Source organism: Rhipicephalus microplus, chromosome 9, assembly GCF_043290135.1.
Source record: "Rhipicephalus microplus isolate Deutch F79 chromosome 9, USDA_Rmic, whole genome shotgun sequence".
NCBI lineage: Eukaryota > Metazoa > Arthropoda > Arachnida > Ixodida > Ixodidae > Rhipicephalus > Rhipicephalus microplus.
This window is the reverse complement of record NC_134708.1, coordinates 3,200,434-3,220,890: the sequence shown is the minus strand read 5'-3', so window position 1 is coordinate 3,220,890 and position 20,457 is coordinate 3,200,434. Positions and strand designations below refer to the sequence as shown.

Genomic DNA, 20,457 nt, shown 5'->3' with positions numbered 1-20,457 from the left:
TCCTTGTCCAATGCAATCTGGTGTTAAGCGTCTCGCAGATCCAAGATACTGCATTTTTCTCCGCCTTGCAAATTCGTGAAGACGTCATCAATGACTGGCAAAGGGTATCGCTCTATTTCACACACAGGGTTTAATGTTACCTTAAACTCTCCACAAATGCGCACGGCACCGCAGCTCTTCAATACTGGTACTATTGGTGTTGCCCAATCTGCAAATGGTATTGGAGATATTATGCCAGCTTCTACTAGTCTATCTCAGCAGATATCTTATCTGGCAGCGCAAAAGGAACCTTTCTAGCCTTGCAAAATTTTGGAACTGCCGTGTCCTTGATGTAAAGCTTAGCTGGCGGGCTCTTGACTAACCCGATACATCTGCATATTCGGCCATTATGGCACCAGTTCCTGCTGCCTTTTGTTGGCTTGCCACGCTGGGTGGCATAGTGATGTGCAGAACCAGCGTTCCTTCTGCTGCAAGCTTCTCCAAGGTAGTTTTCCCAGGTAACAAGACAGCTTTAAAGGGGTATTCTGCAGCTGGGGCCAACAGTTGCGATGTGCCTCATTCATTCCTTTAGGAACTATGCAGACAGGAGAACCTGTGTCAACGTTCATCTTTATGATGACACCATTCCATGTGATAAACTTCCTTATGGGCAGAACCAGGGGCTCAGTACCAGTGACGGACCAGATTTGCAATGCGCTAGAGTCGCTGTCATCACTTCGGTCTGTATTTTCTGCAGTTAGAGCTAGCGTTTTTCTGGTGCCGCCTGTACTGGTACACATGCGAGCCAAGTGCCCTTGTCTACTACAACTGTAGCATCGACGGCTTTTTTGAAAGCATGTAGCAGCTTTGTGGCCATACTTGCCACAGAATTTGCATTGCCGCGGTGCGTTTCTTTGCTCTTTCGTTATGGTATCAGACGGGCGTCTTGGCTAATGTTTAAAACCGTCAAAGTAACAGTGTGTTTATCTATCTGTTGTGAACCGTCTTCTGCACTTTCTGCAGCCAGAGAAAGGGCTTCTGCTTCTTCAAGAGTCAAGTCCTTTGTCGCTAGCAACTGTTTTTGCAAACTTTTCGGGCGAACACCACATACGATTCTGTCTCTCAACATTCGGTCTAACATGAACAAAAAATTGCAGTTATGGGCAATCTTTCTAATTTCAACAATGAACGCTTTCATAACTCCTCTTCCTCTTGCTTACCGTGAAAAAACTTGAAGCTCTCCGAGATCTCATTAGGCGTCGGAGCATAAAAGTCATTCGGCGTTGCTACCACTTCCCTGTAGCTGAGAGCATTTGGCAGACGCGGCGCCACTCTTTCGCATAGGACTTCTATCGTCTTTGACCCCAACGCAGCGACCAGCAATGCCTTCTTCTTAGCTTCATCGGTAACTTCATTGGCTTCAAAATACGCTTCAACTTTTACAAGATAAGCATTCCACTTATCTGTTTCCTAGTCGAACTCCAGAAGCTATGTGCCATGGTCGTCACTGGGTTCTACGCTGAGTCAGCGTTGCAGAGCTCCTGTCGAATAGTCAGCGCTGAAGGGCCAGCGAAGCCAGGCTAGCGTCGGCAAAGCGTTTTCGGTGGGTCGCATAAACTTGTCGCCACTGTTACATTGGCGGCAGAGACGCCGCCGGAGACATGAACTACACGGTGTCACCAGGCAGAAGACAGCATTTATTGACCACTTGAAACTTATACCATAAAAGAGGGGAAAGGGGGTGGAGCGGGAACAAAGAGAGAGAGAAGACGCATGCACGTGCTGTTCTGCGTCCACTTTGGCAACCGCTGGTATTGCAAGAGGAGTAACTCGGAATGTTGTAAAAAACAGCAGAAAATACCTCGCTTCGACACAGCCGCTCCTGCCCTTGTTCTTGCAAGCCAGGCGTGAGGCACCATGTTTGTTACTGTTGCAACAAGCTCAACAATACTTTAAAAAAAGAGTAACAATGGGGTGCGAGATTCCCATACGTAGGTGCTTCCAGCTTTATTTTATTGGGTCAGCCCTCCGACATCACGGGCGAGCGAAATGTGGTCAAGTGACCCCGCGAAAATAGAGTTGAGGGTCGGCCTTTATTTTTCTTGTATTTTTAATTTTCTCATTCGAATAACTTCAAACTGCGTGCCTTTATCACTGCCGTTCTTGCTGCAGTTGTCTGTACTTCAGAGTACACAGCCCACGAATGAAACATGGGGGCTTGAATAGTGTTGCAGAGTCCCTTTAAGCTGAACCCTTTTTGCAATTCTCCAGGTTTCTGCTCCGTAGGCAAGTACCGCAAAAATTCAGCTGTTATATACCTTCCTCTTGTGAGGGATAGTGACAATTACAATTCATGATATGAAAATGCCTGCTGAATGTGATCCACCCACTCATATTCTTCTAGTTACTTCAATCTCATGGTTCAGTTCTGCGGTTACTACCTGTCCTAAATAGGCGTACTCTTTTAGAACTTCAAGCACTACTCCTAATCTCAAAGTGCTGTTCTCTCCAAAGGTTGTCGTACATGAGTACTTCCCTTTTCTTCACATAATTTTAAGACCTACCTTCCGGCTCTCCTTGTCTAATTCAGTAATCATGAATTGCAATTTGTTCCGAATTAATCAGCAATGCAATTCATAGATGAAGCCCAGGTTATTAAGGTACTCTCTATCAACTCTTACCCTTAACTCTTCCCATTTAATCAGCAATGCAATTCATAGATGAAGCCCAGGTTATTAAGGTACTCTCTATCAACTCTTACCCTTAACTCTTCCCATTCTAGGCCTCTAAAAACCTCTTGTAGGCACGCGGCAAACAACATTGGGGAGATTGTATCCCCTTGTCTCCAACCTGTCTTTATTGATATTGTGTCACTTCCCTTGTGGAACACTATGGTGGCAGTGGATTCCCTGTACGTTTCTTCAAGGATGTTCATATATGCTTCGCCAACGCTCTAATTCTATAGTGCCTGCATGACTGCTGATGTATCGACTGAGTCAAACGCCTTCTCGCAATCTATGAAGGCTATGTAGAGGAGTTGGTTGTATTCAGCGCATTTTTATATCACTTGATTTATAAAGAAATTGACGCAGTAGCTCAGGGTTCCCTCAGAGAACAATCACAATTCAGCCTTCCAAAGTGTAGGAAGCGTACTGCAGCAATGATAACAGAGGTTCCAATAGTTCGGTTATACTTGCGACGCAAGAGAGTACCGATGGTTGGTAGAAGCCGAGGAGGAAGAAGTGAGAATAAAATAAACATGGCGTATGAGGCAGGCCACGTCTCCCGCATCTAGCGTCACACGAGTCGACAGAATTAAGACCTGGTAGCCACTTCATCAACCGGCCATCATCATCGAACACCTCAGCAAGACGCAGTGACTGAACGTGGACCACACAAGTGCATCCCAACTCTACATCATTACCAGCATCATGACAACACCATCAGCTGACCTTGACATCCCTAAGTACACCGGATCAGCGGACGATAGACCCGTACTGCACTGGTTCAACCTATTCGAGCTCCATGCTGCCGCTGCGTCATGGTCGGAACGGGAGATGGTTACAAACTTCAGCGATTATGTGACTGGTGAGGCATTCAAATTTTACCTTACCCGCATCTTCGACGATGAATCGTGGCAGAAGATGAAAGAAGAGATGACCGTCCGATTTAAAGAACACACTGACGACTACGACGAAGACTCGCATATAACCACCTATCCGCAGGCAATCGCACTCCACCGTCAATTTCTTAAGCAGTCTTCAAGCATTCGAAAGCCCAGTGCGAATCGACAACTGACACAAGAAGAAGTGGCACATGAGTTCACTGACAGGCGTCACTGAAGTCAGAATAGAATAAACATGGCGTATGAGCCAGGCCACGTCTCCCATTCATCATAACATCACATACTAACACAGAATATGTAAAGCAACCTGTATGGAAACTGACGATCCAGCAAGCTGTTGGGTGTTTGCTACCAGCACAAGAACATTTGGCCCCATTAGGGTGACCCTCCCCTCGCAGTAGTCGCAGAACTGTCCTGGATTGAGGGTAGTTGTGCCACGTCCCGTAAGAGATAAGAAAATTTTAAATATGACTCAAACCTTACTAAACTGTTATTGTTTGATACCATCTCGAGTTCAGCTGCACATCTAGCCACCGTGGTTAAATATGTCTTTGAGTCAAGCACGCCACGTATAGTGAATACTAATTCAATGAATTCTAAGCTTGCCGAAAAGCTAACATCACAGTTCATGGCTGCAAGAAATGCTTCTGGCGTCAGCTGTTCTCCCTGATAGCGGCAGTGAACAGTGGTCGCCGTACGTCTCCTCAAAAAGCCTTCTCCTTGTGTCCACAGAACTCATTTGCAATATTTTCATCCATGTGCTACAACTTGTCCCCTGAATCGTGCCTGCACTGCCAAACGATCACACTAGAAAGACATTGGTCCCATACCAGGATGAATTTTTCATCTAGAAGCTTTCGTTTCTTAGATAGATTTTCTTGTAGCATCATGCTATCAAATAATTAGTTGTCACATTCTTTACTGGGCAAACTGGTGCCCAGAAATGGTAGGAATGTGCAACAACAGTAGCAAGTTAAACTTGAAAAAAGCCACTAAAATGTTGAAAAGGAAAATCTATGAAGCAAAACCAGACAGTAAACACGAGGTGGCTACTCCTAACATCAGTTGTTAGTAGCCATCTCTGTGTTCACTGTCTCTACTTTTGCCTCACAGTATTTTCTTTTTCGACATTTTAGTGCTTTTTTTCGTGTTTAACTATGTACCAACTTGATCAACAAGCAACACTCTTAAAGAGTAGCAAGCACCCACTGCTTATCAATCATCTGTTACACGTGCATCAATTCCAGTGTTACTGCAGCTGCTCACATTAGATCCAGAATAAACTCAACTGCTGGCACATAATATTATCATAATAATAATAATATATGGGGTTCAGGTGTCCCAAAACCATTATACGATTATGAGGGACACCGCAGTGAAGGGCTCTCGAAATTGAGACCGCCTGGTGTTCTTAACAGTGCACTGACATCGCACACTCGGTGGTGCTACAGTCAAAACAAAATTTGGAGCAATTTTTGAAGCAGCACAATCTTGCTTTTGGAGCACTAAAATGCAAATCTGGAGCAGGTTACAGGAAATAAAACATCTCTTTTTTATCATGAAAGACCACATTTGGAGCAAAGAAGGCTTACATTTAGAAACAAAAGTATGTACAAATCATTCAACATCACCTAATTCATGCAGAGTAAACATGAGCACTGCTATTTCAATAAAATTAGTATTTCGATCTGCCCCCACTGAGCAAACAATTATAAAGTCCACAGTAACTCTTGCCACGTCTGTCAAATCCTTCGACAAAATCCATGAATTAAAATGTAGATCTGCCAAGCAGCGATCTTGAAATTCGAGGGATTCGTGAAACTGAGAAGTAGCGGTGGCGAAAAAAAAAATTGTGCAGTTTCTTTTTTTTTAATTTTTTAGGGCGGCAGAAGTGTCACACACTGCTCTAATTGATTGCCAGTGATTTTTCAGACTTCGGCGATCATACTTGAGCTCAGAATTATGAGGTAGTATACACGCATGAGCAATCGAACGAAATTTGCTGTCCTGTGAGTGGTGCTTACAACCCCTTCCAAATCATAATATGCTTTTCCACGGTTCACCGGTGTATTGTGGCAAAAATTATTGAAGCACCGTTCTGCACGGGTTAGAACAAGGCCAATAAACTTTCGAACACCACTATGCCCCCCCCCCCCCCCCCCCCCACATTTCTTTTACAATGGGTGTTAGGTGTAGAACACATCATCTCGGCTCGCTTGCAAGGTGCGCTCTACCTACCAGATGAAGTAACAGCGGCGCAGGCCCGTTGGTCCAGCGACAGCACCGAATATCTATCGTCGGGACGACACAACTAATGCAACTACAAGACCGAAAAATGTTTTATGTGCCATTGCTATAGTGACCAACGTGGTCGCCGATGTTTGCCGCACGTCGACTCTGTTCATGGGCGGAAAATGCGGTATGCGCTCCTAGCACTAGTTGCTAACATGACATAGTCACTTTTGTTGACTAGGAAGTTCATACTTTCCGCAAGGCGTTCATGGCTATTGCAACGCATTATTGTCTTGATGTTGTGTCGCCCTGCCGATAGGTATCCGTTGCGGTCAGAATACCGATGGGTGCATGGCTTTGTTCCTTATTTGATTAATCAGGTCTCGCGAGTGCCCTGAGCTAATGGGATTAAGGTCAGCGTGGTTAGTTTACTGTGGTTTAAGGTTAGAGTCTTGATTGATTGATGACTGCAGGTGGGCAACATACGTGGCCTCGTCTTGCTAGAATTAGCGAAATTTTTGGTTGTTCGGGCATTTTGACGCAGCTGTCAAGCATTACAACCCCATTATAATGCAACCTTCGGGTCAGCAGCTGAGCACCACAACCACTGCAGCAAACCTTCCAACCTTAAAAGAACAGTATAAAAAATGTCCAACCATTCAAGTGGAGTCTGCACATTGTGATGGTAACTTGTGTAACAGCTTTTCTGGGTTAAAACAAACCAAAGCATGCAGCAGCATTGTACTGAATCGGGGACTTTGCTCACCACTATTGTTGTGACGCATTCAACAAATAAAATACTGTCGGCCTTCCTGATGTTACAAGAGCTGAAAAGGAAGTCTGCATTAAGGAAAATGCATTTCAGCAGTTCAATGCAAAACTTTAGAGGCAAAGAATGCCAACGATCTTCATGGCACCAGGGCAGGGCTTCGCATTGAGGTGGACACTCACCGAGAGCCGGAAATCTCATGGTACAGGACCCATTTGCAGAAGTACTCAGGCTCAACAACAGCTGGAGTGGGTGAAGTGATGTTCACAGGAGTGGTACTGACATCCATCACAGCACTCAGGTCATTTCCACTCTTCCATCCAGGAACAGAACAGCCTCTGGTGAACAATTTATGCACAGAGTAAGTCTTTCACCTTCTACATCAGTTGAATGACAGGTTTTGGATAGAGAACAGCAATTCTAAATTAAGCTCCATGGCTTTCCCATCCCAAGTGAACTGATTCTATCATATGCTTTTAAGCTCCATAATGCTGAATTTGTCATCACTTGACGACCATCTGCTGTACTCACTATATGACATGCAGATGTCTCATTTTACCTTTTATCAATTCCACTGAGGGTGCCTAGTTTTCAAGAGAGTCTCACACTATAAAACTTAGATGGGAAACTAAAGCTGCGATCATTCAACCACCATGACAATGATGGGACGGCTTGAGATTGAATCAAAATAGAAAGGTGTGCTGGTGAGTACCTGTCACGATTAATCTCGGGAGCGCTTGCAAGGGACTGAATTGAGAGAGATGACAGACGGGCGTGGCAAAACACACACACACACTATCACCCCAAAAAACATAACGCTCGCGAGTACACAAAATTACTCCAATAACAACCTGTACATGGTAAAATCAAAACTGACTGTAGCCCTGTCTAAATCTGTCTCTAGCCCTAGCCGCTAGTACTAAGCCAATATGGCGTCTCAATAATGAAACGCCTTTACAGTTCGTCGCATTGCTACGTCTATTCGTTGATCTTTGCTGTGTCGACGCTAAGTCGTGTCCTCCGTAGACGTTCTCCTTGAGTTCTTACTATCGAGGTCCTTTTCCCCAACCAAGCTGCTTTTCCTCATCACTGTTGTCCCGGTCTTTGTCGTAGTCTTCAGCTTCACTGTACTAGGCTAAGGTCGCCAGAGACTCCCTTGCTGATGGGTCCACTCTGCTGACTGGTGTGGGATGCTACTGCCTTAGCGCGAAGTGGCATAGCTGCAAGTCCACTCAGAACTACTGGGCAAGAATGCGGCAAGTCCAGGCAACCTCACTCGGGAGCACCTCCGAGGACGACGGCCACTCCCCGGATGCCGACATCCTTCAGAACAGGGTGGCTATGCTTTTCCCGTTGCTGTAGCAACACTAGTTTTCGACGTATTCGCAGCTCAGAGCCCCACAGCATAGTGCCAGCTCATGCTTTTGTGATTTTTCATCACAGCTTGGGTCGCGTGCCACGAGCCTTTTTCTGACCAATCTCGTACGTTAACGTGGCGCATCTGCACACCACTGGGCTCTCGCACAGGTGCGCCACATCACAGAGCCCAGCATGTGCCTCATGCCCTCTTACTCATGACATTAGCCCCTCATTTTAAAAGTCTTTTCTTAAAAAAACTGCTATTGTTCTTCCTTCCCGTGATTTCGGCCTTCTGTTCTTTTGTCGGTACCATCACTTGTGACCAAACGTGCGTGAGCCGCTGCGTCACCTTCCATCACAGCACGCTTTCACTTACATTCACTTGGCCCAACACCACACTATCACACACTTTTACACATGCATAAAACATTACACTCGACCGTTCATATGTCCACCAGTTCCTCATCTAAGACTATATGGCTACACTTACAAGAATAACTGCACACAATACTGAACACTCAATATTGCAAAAATATGTACAATATCCAATACCGGTCCAAATTGTTTTTTCTACAAAAGCATTTACCAATTGCACACAACTGGCTTGCGCGTCTTTTTGAGCTTTTTCCTGCGCCTACTCGCTACCCAGAGTCTGGAACGCTCGCTACAGCTGATCCCACTATTTATGTTTACTCGACACCTCTTCAAACCAACTTTCCCAGGCTTCGTTTTATTTTTCACAACCCTCTCTGCTTCCAAATACATAAAACTTACTTTAGCCGTCCTCACAGCATTCTTTCCTTTTGATCTTGTGCGTCAATCAGCCGCCTTTCTTCTATCCTGGTAACTGCTGCGACTTTTCAATACCTCTGGAGATGTCTAGGCCTCCTTTGCTTTTTCGCGTTCCAACCATGCACGTCCAAGGCACTCCTTTCATGTGTTTTCCCTCACAGTTTCGACTTGCTTCTTTCTTCAATATATGGGCTCATCAAGGAAACGCTATGCCCTGCCTCTTTACTATCTGGAAGCATCACATTCTCTATGTGCCCCCTTCCATATTACTAGCATATAGCTCCTTAACCGGTGCCTTGTTATCACTATTAGCCGCATCTGAGCTCGTTCCCTTTAGTTCATTACTAAAAAACCTCATCTCGCTTGCATAACACGCCTGCTCATTGACCTTTCGCTCAACCTAATCTGGACTTTGTAGATCAGACACTCAAACTTCCCTCTGTAAAACCTTAATGGGACTTACCTCGCCGGACTAATTCACCTTTCGGCTGGTACCAGTCGCAGTTTGTGCTCAAGCTCCTGTTTTTCTTTAGCATAAGCTTAAAGCGCTACTGCATCCTTTGCTTTAAGTTCCGCCTGTCTCGCCTCGAACTCCTGTTTAAGCTATTCTTTCTCCTCTTCAATAAACTTGGAGGCCTAGTCTTTATTGAGCTTTCGCTCACGAATGACTTTCAGTCCCTTCTCCAAATCTATCTTTGCAGAGGCTCGCCAATGATTGGATTGAGAGAAAGACGAAAGATGCGCATGGCAAACACTCTTTATCACCCCCAAAACGTACAAAGGTGAAAAATCAAAAGCGAAACTGAATACTTGCGAGTAAATAAAATTACTCTGGTAGGGTCATTCTATGCCAAATTATCCAGCGTTTTTCTGACGATCACAAATATGGCTGGAAAAATTTTCACATGTTTCTCGAACTTTATCATGTATTTATCTCGGAAGGGCTTGCATCGGATGGAATTGAGAGAGCCGGGAGACGGGCGTGGCACATACAACACACACTTCATAACCCAAAGATAGTAGGCAGAAAAACGAAAGCAATAACAAAACCAACATTCATTGACACAAACATTATTCCTGTAACAGTACATTAAATATAGTCTGCAAGCCAGTCTAAATCCGTTCTTAGCCCTAGCCCCTGCTCCTGATCCAATATAGCGCCGCCACAATCGAACGACCTTACGGTTCACATTGGCTTCTGTTCGATGCCGTGCCGAGGTTCGCCACGTACGTAGTTGACTGTCTCCTGAACCTCTTCGCTGCCGCCGTCTGTTGGTCCCGCCGATTGAGCTGCTCATCCTAGTCACCGGTCTGCTGTGACGTGGGTGAGCTACAAGACGACCAGAAACTTCTGGGCAAGGGTACGGCAAGTTCGGAGAGCCTCACTCAAAACCTCCGAGGTCAACGGCCACTCCCCGGGCCTCTCACGCTGACATCCGCAGAACCAGGCGATCATGCTGCTCCCATTGCAGTAGCGACGCTCGTTCCCCACGTCTTTGCTGCTTGGCGTGCCAACAACACAGTTCCAGCTCATCCTCCGGGGTTTTTTTCCTCCCGGCCCGGGTCACCTGCCACGAGTCCTTCTGCGACCAATCTCTTGCCTCTACATGGCTGGTGCGTGTGCTCTCAGGTGGCTCTTCTTTCTCCCACACCATCGCAGCGCTTTCACGTTCGGCATGCCTCTCCTTTATTCATGATAAAGTTCAAAAATAATCCTGGTCGTTTATTTCCGTTGCCAAACATTTTCCTCCCTATCTACGAGAGTGCGTAGTTTGGTGCCGGCTTAGCCAGAGGGCCTAAAACATCACTTTTTTTTTTTTTTTCAAACGATTTCTTTCGAATGCACTCAATAAAATGATATTTGCGGCAAGTTAATGAAGTGATCTAACTGTAAAAATACTGAAATACTTGTGTACATCAATTATTTGAGGGCTTTTCGCACAAGCAATATTGAATGGAATTGCCGAATTCTGAATTTTTTTTCGGGAATATGGCAAGCTCAAATTAACACACATTAACACAAATTAACTATGTGCTGAAGGCCTGTTTGACAAACTAAAAACTAAATTTATTTAAACGCTGAAGTTACAGCAGATAGCCTGAAAAAAAAATAGTGCATTTCAAATTTTTTTAAAGAAAACTTTGCATTCAGCGTGAAAAAAACTTGCTTTGGCGGTTGGACTGAAAATATGCGCAATAGCTCATTTCAAAGTTCAATTTATTACCTAAATATAAGTGATGTGTCCAGAGGGTACTATCTTTTAAAGTTCACAAATAATTTTTCAAATTATGTATCTCCATCACTTTCTCGCTAACGTAACCCAAGCAGCATGACGCACTCAATCTTTAGCAGAAGCCCACTGACCTGGTATGCGAATGGCAAACTTGGTGCTATCTATAAGGCAACAGGAAAGGAAATGAAGTTATCTCACAAGAAATGCAAAAATTGCACATAGCTGACTGGAATTTGCATGTCTGGGGGCTGTGTTTCTAATGGTGACGCCAACAGCGTTGCGATTCGGAAGCTTTTCCTACACTATACTGGTTGTGCTGATCTTGGAGAGCCGCTGCCTAGTGAACTGGCTCGGTGGTCCCTCTCATGTCTTGCTGTAATTAGCACCGCTTTCTGCTCAAACAGCGATATTATAGGTCCCGTAGTCCGCAAACAAACCTTTTTCGCAACATAATGCCCAAGGGTAGCATCGCTGCGTTCGACAATGGAGTTGTTGCCGTCTGATGTCTAGTAGTTGCTGCTGCAGATGCATCTGTTGGGCGCAGCATTCTTAAGTTGCAGCCGGCTGCCACTGTCTTTAGCACTGCAAATGTCAGTGCTTACCGTTTTCCCTTCCAATTGATTGCATCATCGGAAGAAAGCTCTGCAGAAGAATTCAGATGGCCTGGGATCATAGTGCTTTTGAAGTGTCGCAACAATGTCATCGTAAGCCATTTCAGACGGGTTGCTTGGCTGAACCAGTGTGTAGATGGTGTCGTACGTCTGCTCACGGCACAGCGTCAGCAGGTGTGCCCTCCTCTTTTTGGAGTCTGTGGATAGTACTGGCCTCGAAGAAAAACTAGAGGCGTCCAAACCACGATGTCCAGGATGAGCCACTTAAAGAGACCCACAACTGGCCTGAACGGGTGATTATATTCTGGTGGAAAATAAAAGAGCATAAATTATGATGACATGTGACAGTATACTTTTCGCGATCTGAGTAGGATTTATATTCTTAAATTACATTCAAAAGTAACCAAAACCGGCCTGTCGCACGGCTAGCGCCAGAGCCATGAAACACGATAATGAAGTCCAAATAACTTTGCTGTGAATATTTAAAATGCACTGGAATAAGGGCTTACATTTCGAATATGTATGTTATTGTTCATTTTCATTTGTTTCTATGTGGCTTACAAGGTAAAAGAAGTAGAGCATGAAAAGTGCCACTGCTTTCGCGGCCTATGCAGGAAAATGGGTGCAGTTGTGTGGCCACGCGGCGTTTCCACGGTAGCTCGATTCCCACGGCGTTGGGCGCTTCAAGAAGCACGCAAGCTTTTGAGTGCGATCGCTGCGGTGCGCGAAATGCCGTCAGCCTACTGCTCTGTGGAGAATTGCTTCATGCATGCAGCTGGTGGTGGTGATGGTGGCAGTCCCGTCGGATTCGTCGCTACAGCTATCGTCTGTCGAAACATGTCGATACGCTCACACGCGAGCCAAAATTCGTTCCTCGCTTGAGTTGTCAAGCGATGACATCGAAGCCTACCAACTACAGCCAAACGTGAACTATGTGTGAATTGTTGATCGGGTGTAAACCTGCTGTTTCGTTTTCGAAGACTTGTCTTGGCTTGACTTGGCTAAAGTCGAAAAAACTACCCGTGCATGACCTCAAGCGCTTCCTTAAGAAGCCCCGGGAAAGTGCTGTAACTCTTGTAATGTAATATAGCATGCTAGACAGCAGTTGTCGTGGGACTGCAGGCATGACAAGCACAACATTACGTGTTTGTACTAAGAGCTTCACCTTTCCTCACTGCTGGCGTTACACTGGAGAATAATCGCTATCACGATCACATCCACTGTTTGCAGCATGTCTTTTTAAGACTGCATAATCGCCACAAATAAAAAACTTCGATTATAAATGTTCTACGGTGTCTTCCCCGTTACCATTCCGTGATTACAAGCTCTGACAGGTAAGCTTTTTGTTGCACTCAAGAAAACGGGCACCATAAATATCGGTTGTGAGTCCCTTTAACTCCGGCAGTTGCGTGCATTGCCATTGCATAGCACAGGTGGAGATAGACATGAGCTTCAATTCCACTACCTCGTCGCCACTGTTATGTCAATGGCAGCCGGAATAACAGGCATGTATGTAAAAAAAAACAGACTTTATTACTCAAAAAAGCGAGGAATTTGCGTGCAGCGAGGTCCGAGCAGTGTTGTCTGTTAGAGCACTGGCTGTAGAGTCCACTGAGGGCCATAAACGGGAGTATAGCACAAAGGAGCAGGCGCTGAGAGCCGGATGGCCTGCGCGCAGTGTCGAGTGCCCGGCAGAACACAAAGGGAAAGGGGCCAGGCGCATCCTTGCCACTAACTGTAAAGTGGGAATGCGCGGTCTACAAGCAAGTGTAAGATAGGGCTCTTGCTTACAGTACTCCGTTAGACATCGCACTTTTCGTGGAGATGCCGGTCATCTTTTAAAAGCAGGAACTATGCTGGTGCTGCCCCAGTGTCTACCAGCAAGCGTAGTCTTGTGGTTTGGTCGGTGACGTAGAAAAGGCAGCTTGATAATTGGCCGTGATCACCCGCTGCTGTTAATGACGTACGGCTTGAGCGTTTCCCATGCGCCAGACGCAGCAGGAAAACGCCAGAGGCAGTAGCGTGGGTTCTGCTTTGGAAAACCGCACTCAGGCCAATCGAATGGTCTCTGCAGAGATGGCAACGCAGATGTTGTCGATGTGAGTAAGCCAGGTCACTGAAATTGCAAATCTTTCGAAATTCAAGCTGCAAGCCAGCTACTTAGGCTGCGAGATCCTTTACCAGTTTTCCAAGGGAATCTGCTTTGTAAATAGGGGCAGCCAACGTTGATGACTGCCAGAGCAGTGCTCCATTAGACATTGTTCATCATGCCAGCCATTTATGTGAGCTCTGGCAGGGCACTGTGCTGACTGGGACAAGAGCCATTCGCACGTTCCTTGGAAGACGCTGCAAAAACAGCTCATGTAATACAGTTGTGTCCAAGCTTGGTTGGTCCCCAACAAGGTTTCATAGGACGTCTGTCCCCAAGCTCTTCATTGTTGGGGAGTCGTTGAATGCGCTGATGTGAGGTGGCAAAGAAGAACCTGTTTGATTATAGAGTTTCATCAAATGGTTGTGCAACAATGATGCAAACCTCGGGCATTTGCACGTTGTGGCAATGCTAGAAGGAGTAGCTCGTATTCGCGAACTTCCAACATGATGCAATGAACGCGGAACTTGTTCTCAACTTTAATGAACCATAACAACAGATTGGCAATCCATAGCTGCAGTAGCGTTATGGTGGTAGGGGCTCCTACGTCATTCAAAGGATACCTGGCCGGTTGCAGTGGCGGTCGTAACAGGATTGAGCTCGTTGAGATTCTCGCGCTGCTTCATGGAAGGTCGTGTTTGTAGTTTGGCTCACCAGTAACACAGTACCACTCTGGTGCACAGTTCAGAAAAAGGCACACAAGTTTATTCATACTTGAATGCAATACTTGTAACTACAGGCTCCTCATCCTAAGGAGCTCCCCACTACCAGCTGACATCCCAATTTATGCGCCAGAAGAAGCAAAGTCTGCCACAGTACTATTTGGATAAAATCAGTGGGAAATGCAATGCATTGAGAAAGAAAACAATGGGTCCAGGCCAGCAATGTACCAACTAGCCCACTCCATCACCTTTGTGATTGTATAGTTTCAAGTATAGTGTGGCAATAGCGATACAGATGTGAAGAAAGTAAAGTGGACAAAGAGGCAAACTTGTCACCGGCAAGAAATGCACCTGCAACCTTTGCAACACACACCTCATGCCCTCACCAAGTGAGCTCCATCTACATCATGTGGTATTTATATGTGCATGCAAACCCAGGCGAACGAGGGTACTAGCCCTGCCATATCAGAATAGGTAAGAACATCAGGCGCATGATCCAAAGTTTGCAAGTGCAGTCTTTGCAGCCGCAGGCAGGTTGTCTTTTCATCCACTCTACTTTTCTCACATTTATAACAAAATTACAACACACTTAAAACAGTACAATTCATCATCAGCCTGACTACAAAGACCTCTCCCATGTTCCACCAGTCAACTCTGTCCTGTGCTTACTGCCTGCCACTCATACCAGCAAATTTCCTAATCATATCTGCCCACCACTTTCTGTCTTCCCTTCACCCACTTGCCTTCTCTTGAGGCCCAGTATGTGATCCTTAGTGACCAGCGGTTATCTTGCCTTCGCACTGCCCATGACCATTACTTCTTGATTTCAGCTATGACGTCCTTAACACCTGCTTGTTTCCTGACACACTCAGCTCTCTCTTGTCCCTTAGAATTACACCTATCATTTTCCTTCCCACTGCTGGCTTTGTCGTCCTCAACTTAAGTTAAACCCTTTTGGTAATCCTCCAGGCTTCTGCTTTGGAGGTAAGTACCAGTGAGATGCAGCTGTTATATACCTCCCTCTTAAGGGATAGTGGCAATCTACCAGTCATGATTTGAGAACACTTTCTAAATGTGCTCCAGCCCATTCTTATTTTTCTAGTCACTTCGTTGTTGTGGTTTGGCTCCACTATTGCTACCTGTCCTAAGCAGACGTTCTCTTTTGCAACTTCAAGTACACTGGCGCTGTTCTTTTCTGAGGCTGTTGTACATTACTTAGGTTTTCTGTAGATTAACTGTTCAAGACCTACCTTGTAGGACCTTGCTTAAAGGTAGGCCATACAAGGTGGAAACAGTACAATCCCTTATCTGGTACTCATCAAAGCTATTGATACAGGAAAATGCAATAGAAATTACACCGGTGTGATTAATCGAGAATGGTGTACTATACAGAATGCAGTGGCATTTCACGCCAAGGGAAAGAATTCACAGCACACATACGAAGCAAGCCTGAAAAGTTGTGCAGATCCAATATTAGGTACAGCTCAGTTTATGTCCACCTAGTACAATGTGTGACAATGGCCAGAATAGAGAGGAAAAGGTAGTCCCAATAATGTATATGTGGTGTTGTGCAACAAAGAAAAGACTGTTTTACATTGTATGCTTCAATCTGCAATCTGGCAGCCTTTCTTGTGGTTATTATGGGCAGTGTGCCTGCGCATGCTAGTAGTAAAAAAGACTTTTACATTGTATGTTACAATCTTCAATCTGGGGGTCTCTCTTGTGGTTATGATGGGCAGTGCACCTGTGCATACTGGTAGTACAGAATACGTTCATACCTATAAAAAGGTTTTTCACAAATAAAGTTAGTTTCGAGGTATAGCGCTTGCCCATGCTGAGTGTGCCCTTGTCAGTGATGGAAGTGCGTCTTAACGTTTTGGAGCATACTTTGAAGCATAAAAAGTGCTACCTTGGAGCAGCCATAGGTGTTTTCGGAGCAGAAAAAAATGGTAGCTTAGAGCAGCTATCACTGTTTTAGGAGCAGATATTAAATTGCCACACATTAGTAGAAGTTCCGAGCATTTCGAATAATCTCGAAAATATTATTATTTCTAATGAAATATATTTAACAGACAACAATCAATGTAAATTTCATGTAGCGAACAATAGCAGGTTGTCCGAAATGTGCTGTGAAATGAGCTGCCATTTAAAATACTAGCATTTGTGGCAGAAATCAAATCAAACTAAAAAAGCTGAGCACCATATTTTAGAAGTAACCACAGTCCCATATAACTGCTGCCAAATAAGCAGTAGATAATTGGCATCAATCCTGCTCATTTTCACATTTCACCATATCAGCCTGCATGTCTAGCTCAGAAAAAAAAAAAGCCTACAAGCTACATGTTTAACGTGCCCATTCTTGTCGCAAAGATGAGATTAGAGCGAATAATGCTGCGCACTAGTAACACACTGGGATGATTGTACGCGGACTCTTTCAAGTTTCTTTAAGACAAACGAGTCGGTCAAACAGTAAAAGTTCGTCATTCTCATACTCTGGGAGTCATTTCGGAGCAGCCTTGGAGCAATTACTAACAAAAAGTACTGTTCGGAGCAGCATTTCTCTTTTGGAGCAATTGGAGGAGCACTTCCATCACTGCCTTTTGTAGCAAATCTGCGTTCTGCAGTTTAGTCAAGCACACCACACCAGGTTGAATGGTAAGTGTTCCTATTTAGAATATTTGACTCAATCAGCTACGCGAGACGGCAACAACGCCCACAGTTGTCTTATCGATAAAAAGGACGCTCATTCACACCGCGCATACAGCGCGCTTGTCGCACAACACAAAAGAAACGCTGCCAGCGAAGGGCTGCACGCCAAGTACATAGCGCCCGTCACATTCAGACGTCAGAAAAAAAGTTGGAACAACAACGAAAGTATCGTTTATGTTCCCGCCCTCATTTCGCACGAAGGTTTCAGTTTCAACTCGATGTCGGCGTACACCACAGCACGCCAAAAATATGGCCGGTTCATCGGAGTCAGCAACTGCTATTAGGTTCCAAGAAAACATGCAGCAACTGTTGAGCAATGTCCGCCTACAAGATCAAACCCCGTTTATGAGAAATACGTGACATCTAGTTTCTTCACAGCATTTGGGAGATAGCGCTTGAGCAGAGGCGTACGTTGACGACATAAAACGGGGGAACTGCAAAGCAAATGGTTACCTCTAAATAGAGTGGAAGAGCATCAGCGGTTCGAATGAATCCGGTGGAAATGGTCACCTAAAAGCACTCAATCATGCACTGGGCTTCGATGCTTGAACATCAATCCGTCCGAACATGACACACATCACGCACACATCAACACAACTAGTGTGTACAAGAACAAAGCCTCCTTAATTAAGATGCCTGATGAATGAATCGTAATGCCAGCTGAATCGCCCTGCCTTCAGTTTTAAGCAAGCGCCGCGCAGTGGCGCTCGCGACCGTTCATCTTCAATTTTTGACTGCTGGCTGCCCGCGGGCTGCCAGAGCGCGCTCGTTTTTCTAGGGCTGCTCCATCCCTCCCGCGGCGCACTTCTGGTTAGCGTTCGTTTTTCTCGGGTTGGACGTTCTGGCGACCCGCGGGGAGCCCGAGGGTCGCCAGACGCTTCCAGAACAATTTAGTATCACGGCATTTTTAACTTGTGGCCCCCAGGGGCCCGTCAGTCGATAATTATTTGAGATCTGCAACTATACACAAATACTTTAAAGGCCATGCAAAATGTCGAGTTGTTGCACCGTCCACCACAAGTGACGCTAAAAACCGAGAGTAATCAAAAATGAAGCTAGGAAGGCTTTCAGCTACTTGTACATCAAGAATGTCGATACAAAATGAAGGAATCGAACCAGAAAATTGACGGGTAAATACTCAGAAAACGCAGGGAACCAAACCAAAAAGAACCATCGGTTAAGAAGAAGGTGAAAGAAACGGAGACTGACATGTGGAGAATCGGCATGATTAAGAAGTCCGCACTAAAGATCTATCAAACTTTTAAGAAGGAAATTGCCAAGGAAAGGATCTATGATAATACTCGGGGTAGTTCTTTACTGTTTGAGGCCGGGACGGGAGTATTGCGAACCAAGACATATCGGGCCAAATACGAAGGGGTAAACACACTATGCAGTGCGTGTGGAGAGGAAGAAGAAACTGCCGAACACATGATAATGTTCTGTAAAGGGCTTCACCCTATAGTTCAGGATGATGGCGCAGAATTTTTCAAAGCACTGGGGTTTAGGGACAGGGAGGGCAAAATAGACTTTAAGCGGGTAGACTTAACTAGAAGGAGGTTATCTGATTGGTGGCTAAAGTTAAGGCACGGGTGAAAATTAAACCCTTCACTGCAAAGTACGAATCCTCAACCTCACTATTTAAATAAAAAAAGATAAATCTATTTGTTGGTTCACTAAGTATTACGGCCAGGTGGCAATAGCCGCCACCCAATCTAAATGGTACAGCCACATCAACCCAATTATCCATTATCACGGCATTCTTCACTTGTGGCCCCTAGGGGCGCGTCAGTCGAGTTATTCAAAATCTGCTACCATATACGAATATTTTAGAGGATATGCAAAATATCGTGTTGTGTCACCGTCCGCCACAAGTGATGCTAAAAACCGAGAATAATCAAAAATGAAAAAGAAAAAGGATGTGGCAGCTGTTCTTGTTCTCATGCGGCAGGTATCTAAATAGAGGAGGCATTGACTTGAACCACCGTGACTAGAACAAGGAAAGTTCATACCAACGTTACTAGATACTTTTTTTCTAGTAACGTTGGTTCATACTCTATGACTGTAACAACGCTGGATGGATGGATGTGGCTGTACCCTTTAGATCGGGCGGCGGCTAACGCCACCTAGCCGTAATACTTAGTGAACTAACGATTACATTTATCTTTTTTTTTTTCCTTTAAATAACGAAGCTGAGGATTTGTACGTCGCAGTGAAGGGTTTAATTTTCACTCGCGCCTTGACTTTAGCCACCAATCAGATAACCTCCTTCTAGTTAAGTCTACCCGCTTGAAGTCTATTTTGCCCTCGCTGTCCCTAGACCCCAGTGCTTTGAAAAACTCTGCGCCGTCATCCTGAACTATAGGGTGAAGCCCTTTACAGAACATTATCAAGTGTTCGGCAGTTTCTTCTTCCTCTCCACACGCACTGCATACTGTGTCTACCCCTTCGTATTTGGTCCGATATGTCTTGGTTCGCAGTACTCCCGTCCTGGCCTCAAACAGTAGAGAACTACCCCGAGTATTGTCATAGATCTTTTCCTTGGCAATTTCCTGCTTAAAAGTTCGATAGATCTCTAGTGCGGACTTCTTAATCATGCCCATTCTCCACATGTCAGTCTCCGTTTCCTTCACTTTCTTCTTAACCGAAAGTTATTTTTGGTTTGACCACCTGCTGTTTTCTAAGTATTTACCAGTCAACTTCCTGGTTCGCTTCCTCCATTTTGTATCGACATTCTTCATGTACAAGTAGCTGAAAACCTTCCTAGCCCAACGCTCCTCCCCCATTTCTCTCAATCGCTTCTCAAATTTTATCTTGCTGCTAGCTTCCCTGCCCTCAAATGATGTCCATCTCATATCACCTTGTACTCCCTGATTTGGTGTATTCCCGTGAGCTCCTAAAGCAAGCCTACCTATTCCACGTTGCTTAATTTCTAATCTCGCTTGAACTTCTCATCTCATGCACAAGATGGCATTGCCGAACGTCAGCCCAGGAACCATGACCCCTTTCCATATTCCTCTCACAACATCATACCTATTGTAATTCCACAGTGCCCTATTTTTCACGACTGCTGCATTCCTGTTACCTTTAGTCGTCACGTATATTTCGTGTTCCCGCAGATACTCGGTCCCATTGCTTATCCATACGCCCAGATATTTGTATTTATCTGTTATCTCTAGCGTGACCTCCGGTATTCTAAGCTCACTACCTTCGTTGTCATTGAAAATCATGACTGCTGATTTTTCCTTCCTGAATCGCCTCCTAACTTAGAAGTGTGGCAGCTTGGGCTAGTTGGTATGGCACGACGATAGTTATAGCGCGAGAACAAATCGTGTCATT

The 20,457-nt window shown here is 45.1% G+C and overlaps 1 protein-coding gene across 7 annotated transcripts in view; it reads right to left on the bottom strand.

The window, feature by feature from the left end:
* Positions 1 to 17,767, bottom strand: part of LOC119163329 (transmembrane protein adipocyte-associated 1 homolog) — a 148,384-nt gene extending 130,617 nt beyond the window's left edge. For 3 of the 7 annotated variants that reach the window (XR_012885952.1, XR_012885953.1, XM_075872988.1), the window contains exons 1-2: positions 17,575 to 17,767; positions 6,788 to 6,943 (exon numbers count right to left, since the gene is read on the bottom strand). Coding sequence is in view for 3 of the 7 variants with exons in the window: in XM_075872988.1 (XP_075729103.1) it covers positions 6,788 to 6,894 (107 nt within the window). In the remaining 4 variants the exon portion in view is untranslated. Of the gene's footprint in view, positions 1 to 6,602; positions 6,664 to 6,787; positions 6,944 to 17,574 lie in introns of those variants that run through there. The other 4 variants (XR_012885955.1, XM_037415306.2, XM_037415307.2 and 1 more) reach the window with 3 other exon arrangements.
* Between the last annotated feature and the right edge of the window lie 2,690 nt (positions 17,768 to 20,457).